We start from the raw sequence: 27,983 nt of genomic DNA, 5'->3' as shown, positions 1-27,983 counted from the left end.
GTTCAGCCGAGCGCGAGCTGTGGATTCGCTGGACGCGGCGGGAGGCTCCCGTTCTCACCCGCCCCAGAGTCGCTTGGTGCGCAGGCAATCGCAGTTGGGTCACCCTGGTCTGGCACTCAGCGCGCGGCGTGGAGGAAATCGTTCCACGGTCCCGGACTGCCAGGGGCGCAGCTGGCGACAGGGGACCCCCGCCCCACGCCGGGTGACTGGCAGCGCGTAGCTAGGCTCCCACCTCCGCGAGGATTCACACCTGTTGGACTTACCTGGCCTCCTGGAGACGCCACGCCCGCTGCAACAGCGCAAGAAAGAAGCCAGCACGGCCCCAGGCTAAAGCAGCTAAAGAGAGCGACCTGCGCGGCTGGGGCTACCCCTGCGCACTCCCGGCTCAGGTCACCGCTGGGGGCCATGGAGGTGCCACGGGACATCGGTAGCTTTGTGGTGTGGGACTACGTGGTATTCGCAGGCATGCTGCTCATCTCGGCTGCCATCGGCATCTACTATGCCTTCGCCGGGGGCGGCCAGCAGACCTCCAAGGACTTTCTGATGGGTGGCCGCAGCATGACCGCGGTGCCGGTGGCTCTGTCCCTCACTGCCAGCTTCATGTCCGCTGTCACTGTCCTGGGCACTCCCGCTGAGGTCTATCGTTTTGGGGCAATTTTCAGCATCTTTGCCATCACCTACTTTTTTGTGGTGCTCATCAGCGCGGAGGTCTTCCTTCCGGTGTTCTATAGGCTGGGGATCACCAGCACCTACGAGGTAAGAGGTGGTGGTGGGGAGGCCTGATTGCATGTTCAGGCTCCAGAAGGAGTTTTTCTGGGAGCAAACAGTTTCTGCCATATGGGAATCTCTCCTTGTGGGTGCATCTCTGACCTCGACATCCCCTCCCACCCCCCCACTCCTCCATTGAGACATGGGTCTTCTAAGGGGGGGATAAATAAATCCTCGGGACTGGGTTTCCTGATCTCAGTTCCAAAGCACACTGAGTGGAACGGACAAGTACTTGCTAAAGTCTTTCCTAAAACGGTGTGTGCGTGTGTGTGTGTGTGTGTGTGTGTGTGTGTGTGTGTGTGTGTGTTGGAAAGGCTAGTTCTCTGAAAGATGGAGAAAGTTGTCCACCCTAGTGTTGAAGATGTAGGCCTTGTTCCAGAGTTTGCCCCGAGACCAAATTCCACCACTTCCTTGCGAATGACCTTGGGCCAGTTACTTAGTTAACCTTTTGTACTGACATCTTCATCTCAAGAAGAAAATGGTACCACCAGCCTCATCCGGTCGTGGAGAGAACTAAGTGAGCTGATGCAAGGTGTTCCATTTAGAACAGAGCCTAGCGCAGGGCACAGAGTAGATGCTGGACCAGGACCGAATGGAATCACTGTGACGGAGTTTATCCTGAGATGATAAGAAAAAAAGTGGCATCAAAGTTCTTAAACAGCGCGGCTGCCTTTTTACGTAAAGGTTGAGGAGACCCACACTTCATCTGTGGCGGCGTCCCTCTGGTTGTCTTTTTCAAGTTGCTCTCAGGAAAAGGTTTTTCGAAGATGAAGAGCTTTTGGCTTGGTTTTACTTAAAGAGATGTTGAAGGTGTGTGTGCCTGTGCCCTAAAGAGCTCAGCCACCTTAGGGGCTGTCCTTCACCCAGGCTCCGACTGGAACTTCACAGACATGTTCCTAAGACTCTAGACCATCAGCCAGAGGGCTAGGTGTCTCAGTTCAGTGGTCCCTCGGGCCTGGAGTTTGTGGCCTGTTTCCCTGAAGCGCAGGGTCATCGGAAGGTGGTTTCTTAGTGAGGCTGGTTCATCTAGTGCTGGGCCCCTGCCTCCATGGCCTGGGTTCTAGTGATGTCATCCAGTCTTGGCATGTCCCAGGCTGCCTTGTCTTAACTGTGGTCACTGTGTTTATGGAAACCTAGTCTTCGCCCTAGGTGGGAGAGAAGGGAATTTCTATCGGTGAAGGACAGTTACAAACTGGCCGTCCCAGCCAAACTCAGACTTTGTTTTGTTTTTCAAAAACATTTATAAGAATCCCTGGTTGTTTTGTTTAATAAAAATGTTAATTTAAGAATTGAATGAAGAGGAACAGTCACATAAAATTTCAAATGTCTTTTGAAAACTCAGAAGGCTGATGGCATTGAGCCCACATTTCCTATGGCTACTGGGCTTCCAGAAATAGTCACTGTTCTTGCTCTGTTAATACCTATACCGAGGTTTTTCATGTCTGCACCCCACTTTCTCGTGGCAGAGAAGTCCTTACCTACATCCATGCCTTTAAAAAGTGCACATGGAAAATGACCAGTGATGAGTTATCTGACAACATATTTCTTAGTGGCTGTGAGTAGTCCAGCATCTTCACAAGTGTTACCACCTGGCTTCTGTCACTCAGGGGGGCTACCAGGTGTGCTATGCTTCATGTGAACGCCTGGCTTCTGTCACTCACATGCCTTACTAGGCGGCCTCTGCCAACACTGACGTCTGTGAGCTCTGACCTGTAGCTAACCAACTCCAAAACCTAGAAAAGGGCTTGAATAACCTGACAAGAGGACTCGAGCCCTGCCACAAGAACACTGCTCTCAGAACTCATGACCCATTCCTCCTTAGAGCGGTGATATTAACTCAACCTTTGTTTCTAGTGGTGGAAACTAAGTTAGCAAGGATTCTGGCTACATGTGGCAAAATGCCAATGTTTGCTGAATGTTTAATTCATGCCGGGCACCAGCCTGCATGTTTAACACATATTATCTTACTCAACGCTCAACCAAATTCTTGCAAGGGTATGCTCAGAGCCATGTTTTTCAGCTGGAAAGTCTCAGAGCAAGTTAAGCCAGTGAGGGAGGGGAAAGGAATAAGGATCCATGCCAAGCCACTTACCGGCTGCCTCTGGAGGCTCTGATGAGTTGGTTATAACCCCGAGCTGGGTTTATGCCAGCTCAGGGAGAACCAAGGAAGAAGTCATAAAGGACCCTTGAACTTCACAGCGGCTGCTGTCCAGCTAGGGGTGTCAGGTGTCAGAGAGAAGGAGGTCGAGCAGCTTGCTGGACCAGTTAATCCAACTAGTCATGGCAGAGGATTTCTTGGGGGGAATGCTTTGTGGTTCTGTTGAGGACATCTATGCAGGTACATTGTCCAACATATGAGTAATGACCCCCTTCATATTCTTGCTCAAATATGAACCGTCTCTAGGTTTCCATTTCTATAGCCCAACTTGGTGGGTCACACGCATTTTTACTCCATTGCTGCTATTAAAATATAGGTCGGTAGGTGTTTGACAACGTCCAGACCCACAGATTGACAGCCTATTGCAGGGATCCAGTGCAATTAATTAATAGTGTCTTCAGGATCGCCCAGGCTCTACTTTTATTTATTTATGCACATCAAGCGAAGCCTTCACATCTCTACGTTATTCCGAGTTCCAAGGACGAGGGATGCTCTCTGTCCACTGTAGGGATCTATTATGCCGTACTTTGGCTTGTGAACTCTGTCCTCTAAGCCTGCTGCAATGGGACCAGGGTTTCTTTTCAGGTTCCTATTTATTTCCTCTGTAATCTAGCAAAGGACCATGGCTTCTTGGTTCTGTCTTCAGTTGGTTTTGTGTGAGCATAAACATGTTGGTCAGTTGATTTGGGGGACAATTTTAAGTGTAAAAACTTTCAAGCTATTTGGTTCAGCTCGCTCCACTTTTCTCTGACACAGTCTCTTAAGCTTTGTGTGGTCCCGGCCACTGCACACATGGACCTAGAAAAGGCAAAAGGTTTCTCTACCTATTCGTGCTCACTCACATGTACTACAGATTTACCAAAAATATTCTTCACAAATAACACCAGTCTGTTTCTAGTTTCCAGAAACTTCACTCCCCAAAATGTCTTCCAAAATACCCTACCATGATTTTCATATAATTTACAAGGTTCATGGCTCTTTGAGCCCACTAATCTTCGCATCTTTCTCTTTAACAGTTTACATCTCCTTATCCGTTTCTATTGCTGGATACATTCCCTTGAGAAACAAAAGAGAGAAATAATTTCGTGTATGGCCCTCCTTTTAAACACAAGGAACCTGAGCTTGAGAGCGTGATGGCCTCAATCTCCTGAGTCAGGCATGGGACTGGTCTGGAGCTGAAACTCTGCTGCAGATGCCTTGCCCTGTATTGGACGTTTGTCACCCGCCAGTTGTCTTCGAAGGTCTTCTTGTCCATGCACCACATACTGACTGCATTTTAAACTCGTGGTCAGATTATTAATTTATCGATGTGGTTACATCCACAGATTCTGGGGATCAAAGTTTCCAAGCTTCTGTGTCCCATCCCTGACAGCGATTAGGTTACAAGCTTGGTCCTCATCTCTAACCTGGTTCCTGCTTCCCAATGTACACAGGAAGTACGTCAGACATGCCAGTTGTGACTATGGAGCAAAACTACCCGTAGGTCTTTCCATTTGCTGATTAGCTAATGCCAATTTCTCCTCCTCCGTGTGCTTCTCTGTCTTCCTCCCTTTTAGACAGCAAGGCTGGTAGACTTGATTTCTATTTGTGCTACTAAGACTCAAGTTAAATAGTACCTTGGCCTTCAGCTCCGAAATTTTGATTCTAACTCTATTATTATTATTCTATTTATAATAAACAGACCATATTATAAGCTATAGTAGATATCAAAGAAAGTTGGAAAAGGTGGCGGGGTCTTCACTAAGTCAACAGAAGATGACTTAACACTCAAGAGACTGAGACAGAAGAGTGGGAAACTTGAGGTCACTCTGGGCAGTATAGGAAAACTGAATTGCAAAAGCCAAAAGCAAAACCCAAGCCAACAAACTGACTTGGGTAGCCAGAGATGTTGGCCCCAGAGATGGTAGTGTATACATGTAAATCACGTGCAAAGGGCAGTAGATCAAAAGAACAAGACCAGCCTGGTCTATACAGTAAGACCTTGTCTCTGAGACAAAACAAAACAAGACAAAGAAAGCAACAAAAACCTTGACCTAGGCGATTTAAGTTCGCAGGCTTGCACGCTTGCCCATGCGCGCACGCGCGCCCACGCTGGCAGAGGAAGGAGTTTGAAGGTAGCTCACAGAACAACATGAGAGGCCGAATGACCAGTTCCTGGAAATGACAGAGCCTCAACAGCTTTTTCAGTCCTTAAGGTCAGGATCAGTCTGCGCCAACCCAATCCTTTCGCAGTTTAGCAGCGTCCATGGGAAGGAGAAGGTGATTGGCTGTACTGGAGTCATGTGACTTTCTCTTGCCCAGGAAAAGGCAGGGCAGCTGGTGCAGATTTCCACCCTGAGGTAGAAAGCGGTTTGATTTCTCCATCCAATCAAAGGAAATGCTAAGAGGAAGGAAGAAACTATAGATTGCATGTTCTTTAGAGAAAAACAAAACAAAACAAAACAAACAAACACCAGGCTAGACTGTAATTCCATTTCTGTGGAATTTTCCGACTTTTCCAGGCCAAACGGGTTGAGGAGCCAACTGATGATGACTGATAGGGGCATCATGAGGGAGTCTTCATACACTGAGTGTGTGAGACGATTGTGAACTCTTTATGTCTATTAAAAGTCACTGAACTATAGTCTAAAGCACCAGTTTTGCCCTATGCAAGTAAAAGTCATTTTAGTGAAATAAAAACAAAGAATGCAAATAAGTGCGTAGTTCCTTTAAATATCTCACCCTTTATTTCCTGGGCCGATATAAAATGTGTTTAGAAGAGTCACGCCCCTGTTTTTCGATTTTTGGCAACAGTATTTGGAACTTCGATTTAATCGGTTCATCCGCCTCTGCGGGACAGTCCTCTTCATCGTCCAGACGGTGAGTACCTCTTCCTCTCTGTCGTCTAGAATATTTTTGTCCTTGGCACTCACTGGGTGAGCTTTGCTTGAGAAATAATACATGGAAGATAAAATGGGGATGGTTACAATAGGAGGCAATGAAAAAGAAAATACAAACTCAAACCACACTTGGCATCACAAAGAACGGAACCTGGAGATCCCTAGGCCGTGTTTCAGCAAAGACATTACTTCCTGGAAAAACAAATACTGCCTTGGTCAAGGAATGGGATATGGAGTTTTAGGAAAATATCTTTGTAGTCCTCCCCACCTGACCCAGACTGACAGTGAGCACCTTATTTAAGGACAGAAAGATTTGAAGGAGAGCTATATTGCCTAACAGGAGTGAGTCTCATATCAGGAAAACAAGGTGTAGATTTCTCGGTCCTTTTGCAGCTGATTGAATCACACACACACACACACACACACACACACACACACACACACTCTGACAGGAACACTTTAGGGAACAATTTGTGTAAAAATATACTTTATAAATAAATCAGCATTCTTGAGCTTGCCCAGCGGTGGTGGCGCACACCCTTAATCCCAGCACTCAAGGAGGCAGAGGCAAACAGATCTCTGTAAGTTCGAGGCCAGTCTGGTCTACAAGAGCTAGTTCCAGGATAGGCTCCAAAGCTACAGAGAAACCCTGTCTCGAAAAAACAAACAAAAAACCAATCCAAACCAAACCAAAACAACAGCAACAACAACAAAAACACAAAAAACAAAAAACCTTGAGCTCTTAGACCCAATTGGAGCGGTCCAGTGAGTCTCAAGGAGAATCCTGAGCTCTAGAAGAGAGTTTAAGAGGCATGCACAGTCTAGTCATTCATGAATATGCAAATATAGACAAGCTGATGAACAGGAACAGGGAAGCCACAGCTTGCCAAATAGTACGGAAATGCGTGTCAACGTGCTGATGCTTCCGGTAGGAAGCCATGGAGGGTGTTCACAGTCACTACCACGTTTGTCTACATCCGTCTCCTTCCACAGCCGAGCATTTAGGTTTGGATTTAGTAAAGGAGGTCAAAGATGTGCGTTTCTCGGGTCAAAAGCTGCTTAAGCATTTGCTCCAGAGAGCTGCGAGACAGAGTGACCTTTCCCGTCTTATATCTTGGTTTTGTTTCCTATCTTCATACATTTCATGAGGTCTTAGCTCTCGCAGTGTGGAAGGCAGGTAGCTATGGGATTTGGTGGAGGGTATGTTACCCTAAGGCAACTTGCTTGTATATATTAACTGTCTAGAGCAGTGTCGCATGTCAGATAGCCTACATATCAGATATGTACATTAGGATTCATAACTAGGAAAACTACAGTTATGAAGTAAAAGAATTTTATGATTGGGGTCACCACAACATGAGGAGATAGATTAAAGGGTCAAAGCATTAGAAATGTTGAGAACCACTGGTCTAGACCCTCTCTCTATGTTCGTGTTAAGAATTCCTACATGAACAAGAAGGGGCAGTTGTTAGGAAGACAGCCTGTCACATTTCAGATCTTCAACATGGATGGACTGATGACTGTTGAAGTTAACTCTTCTTTTCCAAACAAGGGGGGCGTTAGCACATCCTTTTTGAAGGAGAGGTTCCATGTGGGCTAATTAAGCATTCAGTTAGCATATGCTATGTTTTCATAAGGTTACTTGGAGTTAGCTGCTGTAGAAGAATGCAATGCAGTGATATTTGGAGAAACATAATTTTTCATAACTATTGCACTCAAGAACAATACATATTTGTTTAACAGATGAGTGGAAAGTGATTCTGTAAAATGATGGATTATCATGTTTGAAAGGTTTCATAAATTTTAGTGCAAATTTACACTTCTGTCTTAATTAAAAACTGCAGTTTTCAAAAATTTTACTTTGAAAGAAAGCATTTAAACGGTTGGTTTGTGGCTCCTCTGTCGCTGGCCTATCACGTTTGCAGAAGGCTCTGGATTCCATCCCCACCATTGAAAAAGAAAATGGTGATTAGCAGCAATATTTGAAGGCCTAGAATTAAGATATTAACCTATTATTTTTTCTTTGTAGTTAAGTATTTTAAACCTATGAAAACTTTGTTTAAGCGTAAGGTGGTGGATCAATAAATGTATCTATTTTACTAATTACCACACTTTAACGAAAGGTCTTCAGAAAAAAAAATTATGATATTTAGCCACACTGTAGACAGAAAAGAAAAAAATCTATTTTATGTCCATGTTATAAAAACACATTAAATATATTGAAAAGAATCAATTCATAATCAATTTTATAATTCTCATATGTACTTCATACTACTCATTGTTTCCCTTCTCTCTCCACTAGATTCTGTATACTGGAATTGTTATTTATGCCCCTGCCCTGGCTTTGAATCAAGGTACATTTATTTATTTTTATTTAGTTAGTTATAAACCAATTGGCCCACTAGCTCAGGCTTTTCTTATTAACTCTTATAACTTATTATTCTTGTCTATATTAGCCACATGGCTTGGTACCTTATTCGGCAGTCACATCCTGCTTCCTCTGTGTCTGGATCACTACTGCAGACTACACTTCCCTCTCCAAGAATTCTCCTTGCCCTGCCTCTACTTCCTGTCTGGCTACTGACCAATCAGCATTTATTAACCAAGTACAAGAAATAAATCTTTACAGGGTAAAGCCTTTATCCCACAGAACTCTGAATCTAATATCCTTTGTTTAGCTTTTTGTTCAGACCATTATCCATAACATGTTGTAACCAACACTCTAAACAAAGATAAATATCCAAAATCCATTTTTCTGCTAGTATCATGTTGCTTTAGTTCCTATGACAAGCGTAAGATAAATGCAATGAAAGGTAATACCAAGTAAACTCTAAGTTTAGAAAGTACAATAAAAATAAAAATTTTCATAAAAGTAAAGCATAAAGAAAAAAAGAGTGAAGCACAAGGAGCCAAAACATAGAAAACAAATACTACAATGACTTTATTTTTGGATCTCAGAGGCTGCCAGATGTGCTGGTACTCAATTTCTGGACTTCTGTATCCTGCGATTTATGCTGCGATTGCATCTGTATCCAAGCATCCAATGTTTGCCCGAGCTATCCTCATTTTAGGAGCTCCTCCCCACTTTTTTTTTCATGCGAGGGACCTCTGCAGACCACACTTAGCTTTTTTAGTCTGTAGGCCAAGCAGCTTCTCCACAATTCTGGGGACTCCTCAGTTTGAATCCCCTCCCAATGTTTCCTAAGTTCTCAATGTTTCTTAACAATAACACGTGGAGAGTTTGTAATTTCTCGGATGCAGGTCAAATTTTGGAACTATCTTCTAGGTAATAGTGAACATTTGCGGCTTCTTGGCTCTTAGCCCTTATTGCATATTCCATACTAACTTTGTAACTCTCTCTTCATTGATTGGATAGACCGCAGCTAAGGAGGAAGTTCCTTTGCTTGACTATTTCATTACTCTGAAATGTCATTTGTAGGGGAATGGCGGGACAGTTGGACGGTTTTCCCCCTTACTTGTTAGTTTTGAAAGTAACAACTTGCATGTCTGAGGGTATTGTTCAGTTCTTCATTTTTAAGTTCAGGAGGTCCTTAACTTTACCCTTTCCAATTGTGTAGACTCTATAATGGTTCCAAAGTCAAATCTATAAATCGGAATATATTTGAAGAACTCTAACATAGCTTCATACCTTCTGTCCTGTTTATCCTTTATATATTATAGGTAACTTTTTTTCTGTTGGCTTTTATTTATCCTTCCATTAAAAATATGTCCCTCCACTTCTTAGAAAACTGGTAGCAAATAATGGACTTTTCTACCCTGACTCTTATCTTAAAAGCACACATTTCAAGGTCTGATGAAGCAGCATGTTTATGTGAACCAATAGGAAGGTATGGGCGCTCCCCTTCGAGCCTATTCCGTTTGATGGACTACTTCCCAGAATCAAGCTCTTTCTTAGCTTAATTACAATAGAAATCCTTTTCTGTGAGTTTCATTTAGCCGGTATTGGATCTATGTATGGTGCCCGTGACTATAAACAAGCAGGATGTCTGTTGAACTTCACAAATATGATTTTGTACTCCATTTATCTTGGGGGCATTGAGACCTGAGTCTAGTTTTAAGTGCGAGGGTATGGAGCTTGACGCCTCCCCGGTCGTTCTTGAGAGGCGCTTTCATTATGCACACTCCACAACTGAACACGTGTTCTCTTTTCTTCTGCAGTTACAGGATTTGATCTGTGGGGCGCAGTGGTGGCGACTGGGGTGGTCTGCACGTTCTACTGCACACTGGTATGTGAAGGGTGTCCCCCACCTCCTCGCGTTGTAGAACTGGAAGTTCAAGGAGTCCTGCGCTGCTAGCTGACCGCTCAGACTTACCCTTTTTCTCTGGGCTTCTCACAGTACAGCATTTTTGTGGGGAACATTTGGTCCTCAGATATGGATTACACACGAAATTTTCCTTTCGTCTGAACCATGGCGCAGGTCCCTGTTTTTATCTCTTGATTCCTGGTTACGGTTTCCAAAATATTATAGACGTGTTCATATCATACCTCAGCATAGAGACTTGAGATAATGGTCTATTAACTATAGACACAGGTGACAAAATATATGTGACAGCCGTCAAGACGCGATTCTGCTTTATTGTGGAACAGGTGCTTTGCAGCAATGCAAATTTATGTGATCTTTTATAGTTTCTTTATTAACCTTTTATTTTGCTTGATCGTCTAGGAATTAAGAGCCTTGCATAGAGCCTGTTTAAACCCAGGCCATCGAGGCTGAAGAGAAACACTGGTGGTAGTGGCTGGCATGCAACAATTTTAGTGTCTTGCCAGACAATATGGGTATCTGTACAAACACGATGACTTATAATTTAACTCTGAATTATTCCTCCAACACCCTCCTCACCCCACATCTCTTCTGTCCAGAGTATCTATCTGACCACATTCAATAGACCATGTATAGTTTTCTCCTCTCCTGCTTTTCCCCAGGCCAAAATATGGCCTGGGAGGACCTTCCATCTATACCTCTGCCTGTGTTTAAGGGATAGGTTAAATATTTTCTTCTCTATGAATGTTCTTTCGGCATGACCGTCTCCTTTGAACGAGTTACCTTCTTGACCAAGTTCCATGTTTTGCCATTTGTCTAGTGTAGTATGTTCATATTTAGACAGATATCCAACCATATCTCATAGAAGTACTAATCCTAACACATTTTCTTCTCAAAGGGTGGCCTTAAAGCAGTGGTCTGGACAGATGTTTTCCAAGTTGGGATCATGGTGGCTGGATTTGCATCCGTGATCATACAGGCTACAATAACTCAAGGTGGAATCAATACAATTTTGAGTGATGCCTCCAACGGTGGCAGATTAAACTTCTGGAAGTAAGTTGCTATTTACCTCCTGGTTAATAGAATGCATCTTTTGTTTTCTCTGTAACACTTAGTTTTATTGGACTAGAACGTTTTCACTGGAAAATAAATAAGTCACTAAGGGTGTGGCCTGTAAAATTAAAAGTTGGCCAGTAAGTGTTTGGGGAATTTTTGCCAGTTTTTTGAGGGGTTAAAGCCAACTGATGCCACTGGGTCATATGGTATTGTGATGTTTCTTTCTTCAGAGAAGGACATTAGAGCAAAATAAAGTCTGGAACAGACTGAAGGAAGGGTAGGAAAAATGGCAAAAGGTGAGCCAAGGAGCCCTTATGAGCCAAATGCTGAAGCACAGTAATTTCATTTGAATAATGCTTAATTTTAAGAAACACAGAGAAATTGTTTTGATGTCATTCTGGAAATGTGTAGCATATTAAAATAACACATTGTTGAATAGGATTTCATGTATGAATCTCTATGCATTATTTCTTAAACACTGACCAGGTTCAGGTGGAGTATGCCTTTAATCCTAGCACTTGGGAGGCAGAGAGGTGGCTCTCTCTGAGTTGTGAGGCAGCCTGGTCTACAGAGTGAGTTCTAGGTCAGCCAGGACTACACAGAGAAACCCTGTCTTGAAAAACCAAAATAAATAATTTTTAATTAAAAAATAAATAAAACTGACCTGAAAAGCTATGGCTGACATTTCAAGTGACAGCCAGGCACAGTCTAAACAATGGAAAGCCTGGCTAGTCCATCCAGAGCATATCAGACAACTGAAGAGAATTAGGAAAACACCTACCCCTTGGTTCAATATAGTCACCTTGATGCATCATGTTCAGTGTGGAAAGAGGCTCATTTTGACCTGGACCTTATTCTCTTTTCTTTAAATAGTCCTAAGTTGAGATTGGAAATCTTCATTCACTAGTGGAATGAAAGAAAAAAAAAACCACTTAGATGATATTTAAAAGGTGGCTCTTTGTGTCTTTTAAATATAGTCCTCTTCTTTTGAGAAAGACCTTTGCAGAAACCAAACAGCACCACCCCATTCTCCTGGAGGAATGCATGCCAGGGAATCACCTTCAACTGTTTGCAATACTTGTTTCTCCTTTTACTTCAAAGTTCAGATCTGAACCTTGAGCGCTTCCAGTTGGACTACCTTGAGCTATGGTCCCTTTCATAGCTTGGGCAGAACAAGAGGATACTTTTAATTGATATTTATTCAGACTATTTAATGAATAAAGCATAGTTTCCCAAAAATAAAGTCACATTGGTTTTACCAGGAGAGGGGAAATGGATCAGAGGAATTGGAAATAATCAATTTTTGTAGAAAACAGAAGAATGGATAAAGAAAATGTGGTACCTTTACACCATGAAGTACTACACATTGGTAAAAAATAATGACATCTTGAAATTTGTATGCAAATGAATGGATCTAGAAAAGGCCATATTTAGTGAGGTAACCCAGACCCCGAAAGACAAATATAGTATGAACTCACTCATAAGTGACTTCTAGATATAAAGCAAAGAAAAAAACCAACCTACAGTCCACAACCCCAGACAACCTAGACAACAAAGAGGACCCTAAGAGAGACATACTTGGATCTACAAAGGAAGGAGACAAAAAGACAAGATCTCCTGAGTAAATTGGGAGCGTGGGGGTCATGGGAGAGAGTTGAAGGGGAGGGGGAGGAAAGGAGGGGATTCATATATCAATAAGAGATCCTTTCAGATAAAAATTAGGTACTTTAATAATCATATCTTAAGACAGCTGACCACCGAATGATAATGAAAGATCCATTGTGTTTTAGACTTTCCCAGAATGCTCCTTATTATCTACAGGATAATTGGAAAAATGTCTTTTCTGATTGAGGAAAATGAAGAAAAGAACTAGAATCTCCGAATTGTTTCTCTCTCTCCTTAGTTCCTTCAAAGAGCTCACTGAATCTTTGTGGCTCTTCTTTTGGTTAACGTGGTAGATAACTCTACAGGAGAAAGAGTCAGAGTGCCCAAAACTCTTGGAATTTGACATAAGATGTCATGCCATGGGAGAAAGCAGTGGTTCTCCACCTTCCTAATGCTGTGACCCATTAATACGGTTTCTCAAGTTCTGTTGATCCCCAACCATAAAATTATTTTGTTGCCACTTCATAACTGTAACTTTGCTACTGCTATGAATTGTAATTGTAAGTATCTGATATGCAGGCTATCTGATATGCGACCCACAGGTTGAGAACCACTGGGAGAGAGGCTCTCAACCTCATAATTTCTGGAAAGGGTGAAGGAAAGCTTACTTTGTGGGAAGTTCTCAAGTTCATATTTATGGGGAGATGAGTAGACTCCTTCCTTCCAAGGTGACATATTGGAAAGAGTTAAGAGGTGCTTCAGATGAAAGTGGTATTTCCTGATATTGGCTTATGTGCCTGCCACGAAGTGGGTTGAAACTGTTAGCATTTGCACACGGAATTGTAAGAAAGCGTGGTCATAATGACGTAATCGTTTCACAAAGTATGTACCGTGAGAGTGCATTGACTTCTTAAGCTTAACTGTAGCTAGACACATGCTAGGGGATAAATTATTTAGCACCGTGTGCTAAATTGTATTTACTTTGGTATGATATCTATTTCCGTGACATTTCCGTGGTACACTTTGATCCCCTCTCCCTGGTATGGCGTGGCCAATTCATTTTACAGTAGTCACCTAACACTATGGGAGAGCAATTTATCTAAATGCTCGACATGATAAGAACATGTATTTTCTCCTAATCCCATCTAAAATCCCCTGATATCTGGAAACATCATTGTCTACTCAATTGCATTTAAATGAGAACATTTGTATTTTGACATCATAAATTCGGATGTCTTTATGTAAACCTGTGAGTGTACCTGCTTGCATCTAAAGGTTTTCTAGGAGCATTTTCTTTTGTCCCTTGCAAACAATTTATATCTGCTTTCCTTTTCTTATTCATGCAGTTTTAATCCTAACCCTTTGCAAAGACACACGTTCTGGACCATTATCATCGGAGGGACTTTCACGTGGACCACCATCTACGGGGTCAACCAGTCCCAAGTGCAGAGATACATCTCCTGTAAAAACAGATTCCATGCAAAACTGTAAGCCCAACTGTGGTGTAGGCATCATTGATAACTACCATTGCTCTTATGGGAATGCTTCCGTAGTCAATTTTAGTTCAATTTTGAGTCTTTTGTATCATGAAACGCCAAAAAAATAAACAATGAACCGAAGGACCAGGTTTGGCTAGCATGTGGTTCTATAGTTGTGCACAGAGTGGTACTAGATCTTCTCAACCAAGCATTTGAAAATATTTCCATGACTTATTAAGTAAGATATTCTCATCAAGTCAATGTCTCAAGAACCTATGGGAGTTAAAAAACCATAAAGGAGAGCTAAACAAAAGATGATTACCTGGCTTGCTAGAGTCCCACTAAACAACTTTATATATGGCTTTTATCATGATGAAGTTTAGCATCCACTTAGAAAAGCATATGCAATCTGGAAACAGTGAGATGACACTGGACAGAAATATAAGTTCCTCCAAACAATGGAAAAGTAATTATTTGAGCTTGGATGTAGTAGCATATGTTGTATTATCAGCCTTCATCATGGGTTATGATGCCACCCTCCAACTTGCTACCTGGACAGCATTGTACAAATTACATAATTTCACTGAGCTTTAGTGAGTACATGAAATGCTATGACCACGTGGGAAGTTGGGGAGAACTCTGTGTAAATGCCCATGTAAATGTCCATTTCTGCTCTAGCTGCTGGGAGGCGAAGAGAGAGCTAAAGGGTGAGAGAGGAAATGCAAGGTGTGTGTCTTGTTCTTCATGGACAGTCTTAGACACTGCTTTGCAAGGACTTTCATGGGTTGATATAAAGATGCTGACCATCTTTAGCAGTTTATAATTCAACTACTCTTTAAAGGAGAATGAGCCAGTAACTGCTCTAGTGCCTATTAAAATCCTTATTTAATAGTAAGAGGCTCAGGGTATTATAATTAGATACTATTATAAAGTCATGGATGCCTGTGGATTTCAAGTAGGCGGACACATTCACTGAGGAACAGCATCCACCCGAAGGGTTTCTAGATACACGGTTGGTTGACATCAAAGAAGTCAATTCGACTAGAAATAATTTCTGAGAGTCAAAATGTTATGTGCGCATATTAAGACTAGTCATGACATTGTCTCTTGTTCTTGGATAAGTTTTCTTAGTCTTTGGGATAGGAAGTACAGCTGTCATTTGCTGGCACCCTCTCCTTTAGGTCTCTTTACATCAACCTTGTGGGTCTCTGGGTGATCCTTACCTGCTCCGTGTTCTGCGGACTCGCCCTGTACTCCAGATACCGTGACTGTGATCCCTGGACATCTAAGAAAGTGTCGGAAGTTGACCAGGTTTGGAACCACACCTTTCTTGCACACGGGCACTGGGGACATGGCCAAGCATGCATGGTGTCAGGAGGAAAAGTTCCGGTCCCTGTAGAGACCCAGCAAGTGGGCACAACACAACAAGACACCTTCCACTGCTCTCAAGCGTTCGGCAAAACGTGTAGTGATTTCTGGATCTAAGACTAAACTGTTCAGATACCAGGTGAAAAGTCAAGCCAGAGACAAACTCAGGGTTGGAAGTAAAAAAAAAAGTAAACTCAGTTAACAGAAACTACACACAAAACACCATACCATAGAAGCTTGTGGGTATTGTGAGAGTACTCTCTTATAAACAGTCTTGTGGTTTTAATTTACTTTGAAATTTTGCATTTGCCTGTTTTATTTTATGTGAGTGAGTATTTTGCTTATATGCATGTCTGTGTACCACGTGCTTGCCCAGTACCCCCAGGGGTCAGAAAAGGAAGAGAGTCCCTGGAACTGGAGCTGCCAGTGGTTGTGAGCTGCCGTCTGGGTGCTAGGAACAGAACCTGGGTCCTCTGGCAGAACAGCCAGCGTTCCTAACCACTGAGCCATCTCTTCAGCCCCATCTGCCAATTTTAAATGTAGAGACTGACTAAGAAGGAAACAGTGTTTGCATCCTACACATGAAGATTCCGTGTCAAGAGTCTTGCCATGCTGAACTTCAGTTCCACAGCACTATGACCCCAGTTTTATAGATAACAGTGAATCTCAGTGAGCTATTGGTTGTTTCTGTTTTGTTTTTGAGACAGGTCTCCCTATGTAGCTCTTGCTGTCCTGAGACTCACTCTGTAGGCCAGGCTGGTCTCAAAATTACAGAGATCCACCTGCCTCCACCCCCAAAGTCCTGGGATTAAAGCAGTATGCCACTAGGCCAGACTCAGTGAGGGCTTTGATTGGCACAGGTTACATTGCTAATGAGCAGAATTATAGTGAGAACTCGCTGGGACCATAAACAGGCCAGACACTCTGGTATAGGCTTTATTTACACTCTATTGTTCCCTTTCCACCATTAGACTCTGAAGCAAAGTATTACTATTTTGCTTTAAGAACAAGGTGCAGGAAGGAGATGGGTAAGCAGTTGGCCAGCTGAGACCGTACTTCAGACCTAGGCTCTGTCCTTGGAGCTCCTGGAAACTCCATAATGTGACATGCACTTTCTTGCAAACTTGCCGCACAACTCAAATTTAGCATCTCCTGACTTCAGGAGCCTGAGCTCCTCCAAAACCTACTTCTTAAAAGCTGCTTGATGACCAAGTACCTGGGGCCTCAGATTGACGATGGACAAAATTCACATTGGTGTCCATGGAACTCCCCCAGCCCCTTATAACTGCGGGATTAGAAAAATGAGGATTATTTTAAATCAGTTTTTTAATTTATTCTTTGAGAATTCAAGCAATGTATTTTGATTTCATTTCTTACATCTCGAGTATCTCTCATTCTTTTTGGAAGAATATGAAATCGGCTAGGTATTAATTTTGTTTAGTAGCAACTAATACTTGGGTGTAAATTTTGGGATTTTTCAGCTTATGCCTTACTTGGTGCTGGACATTTTGCGAAATTACCCCGGAGTTCCCGGACTTTTTGTGGCCTGTGCTTACAGTGGGACCTTGAGGTAACTGTGATTCTATGAAGGCGTCATTCCTGTAAGGACGTAGGTTTAACCGTCATTGTGACTGATGCATGAGAAAACAACCTGCAGGAAGCCATTACTTATTCTAGACCATGGCTTCAGAGGGTTCAACCCATACTTGCCTGGCTCTAGGCACTTTGACAAAGGTGGTGGGAGCATGCGCTGGAAGACCTTTTCCACCAAAGAGGCCAGCGCAAGGTAGAGTCTCCAGTGACATACCGGCTGTGACCTGTTTCGTCAAGCAGGCTCTACGTCCTACCCACCTACCCTCCCCAATAACGCCATCATGGCATACCCCGATTCATTTTGACCTGAAAATGTCATCAAGATTAATCTCCCAGGCATTTCCCTATCTAATCAAGTTGACAATTAAGAATAACCTCAGAGTATCGTTCCTTTCTCATTGGTTACTTCGAGAGGTAAAGATGAATTCTGGGCATGGTCACAAATGGGCTAAAAGCAGCAAGCCACTCCACGCGCCCCTCTGTGGGTTGGCTACCTGCAGAGCTGTTCTCCTGGCTTCAGGCTCCACGCTTGACCAGGACCCTGCTTTCTAACGCAGCATTGCACACCCAGTATGGTCAGAGGGATGATGATCACCTGATGGGGGCTTTCAGATTGGCTGAATATTAAACATCAGTGGCGTCTGTCTTGACTGAAACATGTGTAAGGCCAAACCATGGTGACCTGCAAAACCAGACGCACAGCTCCTAATTACACGTTGAAAACCGTACATCTTCTAAACGTTTTTATGCACAAAGAAAAGCCCGTCTTAAAGCCGTTATGTGATAATCTGAGTGACAGGTGCAAATTCATTTTCTAGATACAGAAGACTGACTGGGGATTAGAAACATTCCTGCCTCATGCTTTACCTGTTGATGCCAAATCTACCTTTGTGGCCTGACTCATTCATGGAAGATAGTAGCTTCCAGAAAGAGGGCAGTGTGGTCATTAAAAATAAAAGAACATGGCTACAGGGCTCTATTTCAATTGCTTTGTTATTTGGTATGCATGGGTGTTTTGCCTGCATGCAGGCGTGTCTGTGCACTTCTTGCATACAGTGCCCTCAGAGTTCAGAGGAGAGCATCAGGTCCCCTGAGGCTTGAGTCACAAGCGGTTGTGACTCTACTCCTTCAGGTACTGGGAGTCGAACCCAGGTCCTTTCCAAGAGCAGTTAGCATGCTTCAACCCCGGGCCAGTGCTCTAGCCCCATCTGCTTCTATTTCAGAAGTGTCGGTTTGCTTTCTTTTTCCTCATTCCCACCGAAAGTATCATAAAATTAACATATTATAAACCAAAGCCTTTCCCTCTCTTTGTAGCACGGTGTCCTCCAGCATCAACGCCTTAGCTGCGGTGACCGTGGAAGATCTTGTCAGACCTCACTTCAAGTCACTCTCAGAGAAGTCTCTGTCTTGGATTTCCCAAGGAATGAGTATGTGCCCGCGTTTCCTTTCCCATGATTCCATTTGGGGGAGGCTTGGCTTTGTTTTGGAGACACCAGAAATTGTCCCCTGAAGACGTCTAAGTACTTCCTAGTAAGAAGTACATATCCAGGAACACGCCCTTACGATGCTAAGGGGTGATCGTATCTACCATGAAGATTTGGGCACTAATTCCAACATTTAAGATGGCAGTGGTGGGTGCACATTTGTAACCCTGGCTCTCAGGAGGCTGAGGCAGAAAAACCATGAGTTCATGGGTAGCTGAAGTTAGTCTCAAAAAGAAAAAGACTATCTAATCATCAGGCATCACTGAACCACAGAGGACAATGCCTCAGGATTCCCTTTGGTTGTCTCCAACAATAATTACTCATAGTGATGAGAATATTATCGTTCTCCCTCTTGCTCAAGCTTGAAGCAGGGTTTTTTTTTCTACACAGCTCGGCCTGACTTTGCACTCATGATCCTCCTGCCTCATTCTCCTGAGTTCTGAGGTCACATGTGTGTGACACCACACCCTGACTTTCATTTCTTTTGAAGGGTTCTATGCTGTCATTACACTGAGGCATATGTAGTCAAGGGCATCACGGACAACATGGCAGTCTGCTTGACTTTGCATGAATTATGGGCACCAAAACTCATAATGGTGACCATTTATGGCTTACTAGATTGAGAAGAATTAAGTTAAAACACAGGCAATGCTATTTATATTTAGATTAAGCCCTAACTACATTATTACAAGAGTCCTTTGAATAAAACAGGTGTTTTCTTTCAACTGGGATTGGATAATTTACATAATATTCTTCACAAAAGTATGAGTTCTGGAACGAAGAAGGTGGCAGTACCCACAGCAGAAGGAACACACTAATTTTATGAGAAGAAATAGCCCATCTGTCATTTTTTCTTTTTTAATTTTGAGCATGGGAAATTATATCAGTTGATTGCTGTCAATTTTTTTCCAAATGGATTTTTTAAAAAAAACAAACAAACAAGCAAAAAAGCCAAAATGCTTTAGAGGGTAGTATTTCTTAATTTTAAAAGCAACATTTTCTGAAGGGAAAGGAGGAGGAGCAGATCTGGGGGAGAGGGGAGGTGGGGGAGGGGAAACTGCACTTGGGATGTGATGAATAAGAGGGTGATGGTGATGATGATGGCAACAAGGAAATTTTCAAAGAATATGAAGGTGAAGAGAAAATCCCTAGCAGTTACCAGCCGGTGGTGTGTTGAGAATTTCCGTAAAGCAGTTTGGGGGAAGGAGCGTGGCATATGATATGGATGAACATGACCATTCTTTGCTAGTTTACCTGGGAAGGCGTGGGTGTTGCTGGTGGAGATTTAGGAGAGGTCTAAAGAACCCAGACCTCAGGTCGGTGTGGATTACCACTTCCCAGAACAAAGGAGCTCTGAGAGTCAGAGGCTCCCATTCTGGAGTTTGCTTCCCCTCTTCCTCCTCCACATTGTCCTGAGCAAGTCCTGCACCTCCTTTTATAGACAAATGTTTGTGGGGGATTAAATGAAAGACACAATGGTGCTAAGTTTTAAACCCGCTGTAGTTAATTCCAGGGATTCCTTTCTTACATAACCCCTGTTGTGACTAATCCCGGGCACAGTGTAAGGGCTTTGTCTGTCTTCTTTGCGCCTCCTTGCCTTGTCTTGCCGGCTTTAATGTGTGTTCTGTTCTCACCTCAGTGGCATTATCCACTTTGACTCAAAGGTGTGGCGCTCATTTTATTGCAGACAGTCATCCTCTGGGTTGACACGCGTGCTCTGTCTTTTGTGTTTTTCTGTAGGTGTGCTGTATGGAGCACTGTGTATTGGGATGGCTGCCGTGGCATCGCTGATGGGAGCCTTGTTACAGGTAAGAGCTGAGGCCAAAGCCTGGAGTTAGAGGCCATCGTGAGTTACCTGCTGCAGGTGCTAGGAAGTGAATTCAGGTCTTCTGCACTCTTAACCACTGAACAATCTCTCCAGCCCTTTGTTGCCTATTTGAGGGTACTTGAAGGGATGGACGAGCCAATTGTGGTGAACACTTTTAATCTCAGCCCTTGGGAGGTGGAGACAGGAGGATCCCTGTGAGTTCAAGGCCAGCCTGGTCTATATAGTGAGCTCAACAGCCAGGGCTAGAGAGGACCGTGTCTCAAAACAAACACCCAAAGGAACAGAAGACACTTTAGAGAAACAGAACCTCCCAGGTGTCAGTGACCTTCATCAATGACAAGACTGCCATGAATAAAATTATGATTTATTTTTCTCGAGGAGGCTGAGTGGTTTAATGCCTTCCCTGATGAAATTGCTTGGAACTTTGTGCTTGGGTTTGAGATTTCTAACTGTTGATTTTGTGTTCGTTTTGCAGGCAGCACTCAGCATATTTGGCATGGTTGGTGGGCCGCTTCTGGGCTTGTTTTCTTTGGGCATCCTAGTCCCTTTTGCCAATTCAATTGTAAGTATAGCTAATGGACATAGCAAAAGGTTACTTTCCCGGCTACTTTCTTTCCCTTCGCTGTAAAGACATGGTCGCTTTGAGGTCTGCCATTAGTTACTCGTCTTGGGGACTGAAGTGACGCCTTTTGACTTTGACCGAGTGTACCGTTAGGCGCTGTGCACTGAAGACCCTAAGCAGGTCTTGCATGTAGGAAGAGGAATGGAAACCGTCAGAACCACGCAGTGCGGTTTAAATGCTCAGAATGTAAATAGACCAACACCTCTTGCACATTTTACATTATTGCCCTTCTTAGAATTGAGTATCTAGGCTTTAAGGAAGGAGAGCAGCCGGCTTAGATTTAAAGAATGCTTTCGGTCAGAGCGCAGCAACAAGAGGCAATCAGATCTTTACCATCATGACCACACAGTTTGTTCTTCTGGCACTTCAAGCCGTAACTTCTCCATGTCATTCCAGTCCTGAGGAGGTGAATAGAATTGGGAATATTTTTTGGAAAGAGGTAATATCACTGCTATTTTATCTAAACATGTCTGTGTCTGGAAATATGAAATGCGTTTAGAATAAATAAAATCCAAATGGCTTCTCTGAAAACCAACAGGAAGTCCATTTCCCTTCTAGGAGGAAGTTCTGAAAAGACCTAGAAAGTATGTAAGTAATGTCAGACATTTATAGCACAGTCATTGGTTAGATAAAGAGGGAATGAGGTTAGTGAGTCCTAAGACGCTGGGCAGAGAGACCAGGGGTCTGTGGTGACCTTGACAAGAGGCAGAGATACTGTAAGGGACGGGAGTCAGATTGGGGACTGGCCAGTTTGGCTTTGACCATTTTGAAACCAACTGTAACTCATGCTAAATCTACCTCAAAGAGAATGACGTTGTCTTTCTCTTGTTTCCCAGGGAGCGTTCGCAGGTCTGTTGGCTGGATTCGCCATTTCTTTATGGGTAGGAATTGGAGCCCAGCTTTACCCTCCGCTTCCTGAGAGAACCTTACCGTTGTCCCTGGAAGTCCATGGCTGTAACATCACACACAACGGGTCAGACTGGATATCGACCACAGAAATGCCTTTTTCCACAAGTGCTTTCCAAATACACAACGTGGAAAGGTATGAGCTTCACGTTCTGTCTTCCTGTTACCTGTGCCAAACGGGACTCCAGATGTTCTGCTTTTATTTTTTGTTTTGTGTATAACACTGCTTTTTTCCCTAACCCAGAAATGGGTAGACCCCTGCGGCTTGCTTACTCTTACTATAGAAGGACAGCAAGGTGCTCAGCTGAAGACTCAGGGAGCCATCTTGTGGCTGCCTAGGCAGGGTTTCAAGCTTTCCGGATTGAGTTGCATTCTTTTAACTTCCTAACAGTTGATGAACACATCTCCGTGATTTCAATTTTAATTTTCTTATGGTTAATGAAGTTGACCACCCTTTAATACATTTATCGGGCATCCAGATATTTATTTTTGTCATTTGCCTTTTGAGAACTGTTTTCCAATGTTCAAAATATTTTGTCTTTTATTCCTTTTTACTTAGGAGTTGGTGATATATTCTTTATTCAAAATATGTTTTGAAATTTTTTTCTCAATCAATAGGTTTCATTTTTACTTTTTGCCAAACTTTTTTTTAAATTTATTTATTAAGGATTTCTGCCTCCTCCCCACCACCGCCTCCCATTTCCCTCCCCCTCCCCCGATCAAGTCCCCCTCCCTCATCTGCTCAAAGAGCAATCAGGGTTCCCTGACCTGTGGGAAGCCCAAGGACCGCCCACCTCTATCCAGGTTTAGTAAGGTGAGCATCCAAACTGCCTAGGCCAAACTTTTTTTTTTTGTAAGAAATCATGGCTTATCTTTGTCTATATCATTAGTCCTTTGTGGTCTTGTTGAAAAAATCATCGCCTACTTTGAGGTCAAAAAAGTTCTTCTAATTGTTTTTTAAAGACTGTTTCTTTGTATAGACCTGGCTATCCTGGAACTCACTCAGTAGATCAGGCTGGCCTTGAACTCAGAGATCCACCTGACTCCAGAGTGCTGAAATTAAAGATATATGTCATCATGTCTGGCTATTTCCCTAATTTTTAAATTAAAAGTTGCTTTAGTCACCTGTGAGGAATAGCATAGGATGCTGATTTGATCACTCATTGGTTATTTATACATTTCAGGTAAGAATTACAAGAAAACAATTATTTTGATGGGGCTATGCGCTACCTTTGTGTGTCAGGGATCCCACAGAAACCCGCCTAGGCCAGGCTGTAGTGACTTAGGTGACTGTGGCCTCACGCTTTAGGATTCTCCTGAGCCAAAGAATGATGGTACCTTATTCTTGCAATAATTAGGGTCCTTTTTCATGCGCGCAGTCAAGGTGAAGCCATATTTAAATTCCTGATTTAATAGAGATCAGACCAGTTAATTAGGGCATTAAAAGTGGCTACAATTGCACCCTTACTTTCAGGGTAACTGATACACACACTCGTTGCTGTTAGGAACATGGCGACCTAGTATAGTTACACTTTGGTATCTTTCAGGACTCCGCTGATGGACAATTGGTATTCGCTCTCATATCTGTACTTCAGCACTACTGGAACGCTGGTAACATTGTTGGTGGGGATGCTCATCAGTTTACCAACCGGTAATTATCTTAATTCTTTTTCTGTTCACTTTTAGAAATACAAGTCTCCCATGTTTGATTCGTAGCTCTTTGCAGCACGTTACTGTGATTCTATTAATGACTGAAATTAACTTTTAAAATCTTACTCATGGAGTATTTGAGAGCCTGAACTAAAGGCAGAAGAACGTAAGCCATCGCTATCATAATATTGGTTCTGCCATTTAATAGCTACCTGGATTCACGCAGGGTACACTAAGCAGTCTACTCTGAGCCTTAGCCTTGCTGTGTGGAAAATGAGGAGGACGAGGACAGGTCGCTGTACGGTCACACTAATGTGCACGAGAACACTGAACCGCATAGCTGCTCGTTACATAGGGACAGCCATGTGCTCATCTTGATGACATCTTAATACCAGGATGTCTCCAGGATGTCTCCATTGTCTATTACAGATTCATTCGTTGTAAATGCCAAAGATGTGCACACATGTAAGGAGCAATAACTATAATGTTCATGTGTGAACATCGTAGAAAGCCTTTGAAAGTGTTCGTGAAGAGTCAAGTTCTAATAATCAGTTGCTAATGCACAGTCTAAGCTTGTTACCTGGAATGGAGGTTTTACCCTGAGATTTTATTTTGTTCTCGTTCCGGGCATGTTCCTGTCCCACAACTTCTCACTTATGTTTGTGCCTCTAGTTGACTTTTACCTAATAATTTTTTTTTATATTTTTAAGTTTCATTTTACATTCCAACCACAGCTCTCCCTCCCACCCCTCCTGCAGCCCCCCTCATCTCCCCTTCTCCCCTCCAAACCCCATCTACTCCTCCCAAAGGGTAAGGGCTCCCATGGAGAGTCAATAAAGTCTGACCCATTAGGTTGAGGCAAGACCAAACCCCTTCTGCCTGTATCAAGGCTGAGCATGGTGTCCCACCACAGGGAATGGGTTAGTTTATTGTTAAAGCAGTTAATATTTTTGTTTGAGTGTTTTACCTGCGTATGTGTAATTGCACAGCATGTTTGCTTGGTGCCCACAGGGGCCAGAAGAAGGTGCCTTATCTTTCCTTACTTGTGATTTCTGAGCAACCATCTGGGTGCCGGACACCAAATCTGGGTCCTCTGCAATAGCAGTCAGTGCTGCTCCTAACTGCCAAATCATCTCTCCCACCCCAGTGTTTATTCCTTTAGGAGAGTGGATACATCTTATCTAGCACATTCTTGAGTAGGACAGAGAGGAAACGAGGTTTTGAAAAATTCACGTGTCTTAGAAACGACTGTGCTTGGCTGCTAATTTGAATATAAGTCCTATTCTCAAACATCTTAATCTCTCCTCTCTTGTGAGTGCCAATGCCAGGCGACCTGCTAACCTTTCCAATGGTGGCACGTTTTTCAATGGCCTCTTGCCCTATGACTCTTTAACTCTGAACTCTCATATCTATCCATCCTGGGCATTTCCTTAAGCTATCCTTTTGTAATATCTTGCTATTTTCTGCTTTATCCTTCTCGAAACTCCGGTCCGTCAAATGTTTGCATCTAAGGAAGTCCCCCCCCCCCCATTTTCTTGTCCTGTCTTTCCTACTTCCCTTCTCTTTTAGATCTAATCTATGAATATCTTTTTTCCCAATTACTTTCCCAACAATTCCCAAAGAAGCGTTTGGTGGGGTTTGAGAATGGACTGTAGGGGAGGAGGGCAGGTAGATGTCCACGTGAGAGATGCATATCGATACAGATTATCGTGAACGGGATTGAGGGTTGGTGGAAGTGCTGGCTCCAACCCCCTCCCCCCTCCCACAGTCTATCCACAGCAGCCAGATCAGGGGAAGGCAACACTGCCCGCCTTACCGTTACTTGGCTATCGCACAGGTTGTCCAAACATGTGGTGTTGCCGCTTGGTTTGCACTACCTCAAACTGGCAGCCTCTGTTGTATCCGACTGGCATTGTTGAATTTTGGTGTCCAGGTAGCCCTGTTCTTAATCTTACCGTCTCTGGGTTGGCAATGATGATGTCTGCCTCCACTTTCCAGAAGGATTGTTTTCTTCTCTTAGAAAATCCTAACTTAGTAGCACCTTATTACTTAATCTGTTTGGAGAGGTACAATTAATTCTCACAAATTAGCCAGTTGTTCACATCCGAACTACATCTGTACTGTTTCCTTGTGTTTTTATCCTTAGCTTCTATTACCCCCTCCTGCTTTCTCTCCCTTTCAAAGAAACCGGGGCATCAGAGTACTCCTGCTAACATTTCCTTTTCTTTTTCTTAGCTGCTTTAATTTCGTTAACTGCATGCAGCGGTGTTCAGGAGGGCGGGCATCTAGTTAAAAAAAACAAGCAAAATCACATTCCCTTCATTGATTTCACCAGCAAGCCATTCCTTCCCCGCAGCTACGGTGTGAACCTTGAAAAAGATTGTGAAACATACACTTCTGATGGTCTTTAAAACAAACTGTAGAGTACTAGAGAGCTATAAAAATCCAGACAAATACCCTTCACAGGCAGTCAGCTCCATTTGACTCTTGGCACTGAGTTTGTTTGTTTGTTTTGGTCAATAAAACGGGTGGGTACTATGGTAATCCTCAAACTTTAGCAGATTTAAAAATCACCTTGAAGAGAGGCATACATGGATCTACACAAGAAGATGAAAAAGATAAGATCTTCTGAATAAATTGGAAGCATGGGGGTCATGGAAGAGGGTTAAAGAGGAGAGGGGAGGAAGGGGGGTGGAGAAAAATGTATAGCTCAATAAAAACAATAAAAAAAATCACCTTAGAAATCGGGAAAAATCAAGAGTTCAGTGGTTCTGCCATTCCAGTTTGGTCTGTCCAAGCTGAAGGGCAGAGGTCTCAGTTTTAAGCACATCCTCAAAGATATATTAGATAGTGGTGGTGTGAGGACCACATGCATGATTCACAAGTGCATCTTACTTGGTTCATCAAGACAAAAAAAAAAAAAAGAAAGAAAGTCAGACAGAAAACAAGCAAGGCCAAATCAAAGGATTAGTTTCTAAAACAAAACCTTAGAGAAGACGATTCGTACAAAACACCGGTGAGCATGCGGTGTTCGCTTAACTCGGTCAGCAGCTCAGTTTCTCCACTCACATAGCTGTTCACAGTTACAAAAGTCAGGAAAAGTAGGTGCACTGGCAGAGGCAGAGACAGAAGGGTGGAGGGGTAGAGGAACAGAGGGCCGAGTGGCATGAGGCAGAGGGGTAAGGGACAGAGACAGAGGGGCAAAGGGGCAGAGGAGCAGGGGGACAGAGTTGGAGGGGGAGAGGGGGAGGGGGCAGTAGGGAGGAGGCGGGGAGAAGGAGCAGGGGTGCAAAGACTGGCAAAGGGGCAGGGGGCAGAGGTGGAGGCAGACAGTTTACCACTTTATGGGCGGGTTGTGTGGGTGGCTTTCCCTACTGTTATCAGGATGGTCAGCTCTTCACCCAGGTGGCACCAGATGAAGCAGGTGGGTTTGGATTGGGAGCCTTATCTCTCTGCATCTGTTTATGTGGACATTGTAAGATTCATATTCATCAGCTAGACACTTGTAGGAGCTGAGAGCTAGGGACAGGGAGTGGTGGCTAGACCTTCAGGACCTTCAGGACCACTTTCAAGGTCTTCTTTGCATTTGATGTGTGTATGAAGCCGAGTGTTCATAAGCCAAAAGCCTGCATGATGGGGGTCCCATTGCCATATGTGTCTGTGTAACCATGGAAATAATGGCTTGTTTTTCAGGAGGAAGAAGACAGAATTTGGACCCCCGATTCTTACTAACCAAACAGGACTTTTTATCCAATTTTGATGTTTTTAAGAAAGTAAGTTAGGTTTTGTTTATCTTCAATTAGGGAAGTGGGGTTTTAATCTCTGGAATAGAACACCAGTTAGTCCCCAGCCTCTTTCCTGAACAGGCACACAGCACGGGTATGTCTATGCCTCTATCTACGGGTGTACAGTTAATAGATAGGAACTATTGAGAGAATGCATGGGTACCCATAGCCAAGGTGTCTGATATACACTATCTAGCTTCTGCTGGTTTATATTGGTTGGCTATCACTCTCCATCAGGAGATAGAAGAAAAGAAAACCCTAGTAACAATTATCTGTCACTGAGCAAATTGAAGTTTCTTCCTGAAGAACTTTTCCATGTAACTTTCTTTTCAGAAGAATCATGTTTTGAGCTATAAGTCGCATCCGTATATGGAAGATGGTGGAATTGATAACCCTGCCTTCAACCATATTGAACTGAACTCCACGGACCACAGTGGCAAGATCAACGGGACTCGCTTGTGAAGCAGTTCAAGGCTAGAGGCCTGTCTTTTTTTTTTTGTAAAAACGTGTTTTAGGATAA

At 43.3% G+C, this 27,983-nt stretch overlaps 1 protein-coding gene across 1 annotated transcript; it reads left to right on the top strand.

Annotated features, from left to right (window-relative positions):
- The first annotated feature begins 34 nt into the window (after window positions 1-34).
- On the top strand, window positions 35-27,936 carry Slc5a8 (solute carrier family 5 member 8). Its single transcript, XM_041670673.1, has 15 exons — window positions 35-756; window positions 5,720-5,785; window positions 8,108-8,159; window positions 9,985-10,052; window positions 10,987-11,141; window positions 14,096-14,236; window positions 15,409-15,538; window positions 17,077-17,165; window positions 18,503-18,615; window positions 20,413-20,480; window positions 20,976-21,062; window positions 21,959-22,164; window positions 23,576-23,679; window positions 27,372-27,451; window positions 27,797-27,936. Exons 1-15 carry the CDS (start codon window positions 406-408, stop codon window positions 27,923-27,925), a joined length of 1,839 nt encoding a protein of 612 aa, XP_041526607.1. The 5' UTR covers window positions 35-405; the 3' UTR covers window positions 27,926-27,936.
- The last annotated feature ends 47 nt before the right edge of the window (window positions 27,937-27,983 follow it).

The sequence above is a fragment of the Microtus oregoni genome, unplaced genomic scaffold, assembly GCF_018167655.1.
Source record: "Microtus oregoni isolate MIOR12 unplaced genomic scaffold, Mior012 000001F_ref0000356, whole genome shotgun sequence".
Taxonomy (NCBI): domain Eukaryota; kingdom Metazoa; phylum Chordata; class Mammalia; order Rodentia; family Cricetidae; genus Microtus; species Microtus oregoni.
This window is presented reverse-complemented; position numbering and strand designations above follow the sequence as displayed.

Excerpts from the sequence above, each read along its gene's own strand:
- Slc5a8 (XM_041670673.1), top strand. The coding sequence starts at position 406 with ATGGAGGTGCCACGGGACATCGGTAGCTTTGTGGTGTGGGACTACGTG. Across the intron at positions 757-5,719 it reads GGATCACCAGCACCTACGAG|TATTTGGAACTTCGATTTAA; the intron begins GTAAGAGGTGGT and ends TTTTGGCAACAG. Across the intron at positions 22,165-23,575 it reads CAAATACACAACGTGGAAAG|GACTCCGCTGATGGACAATT; the intron begins GTATGAGCTTCA and ends GGTATCTTTCAG.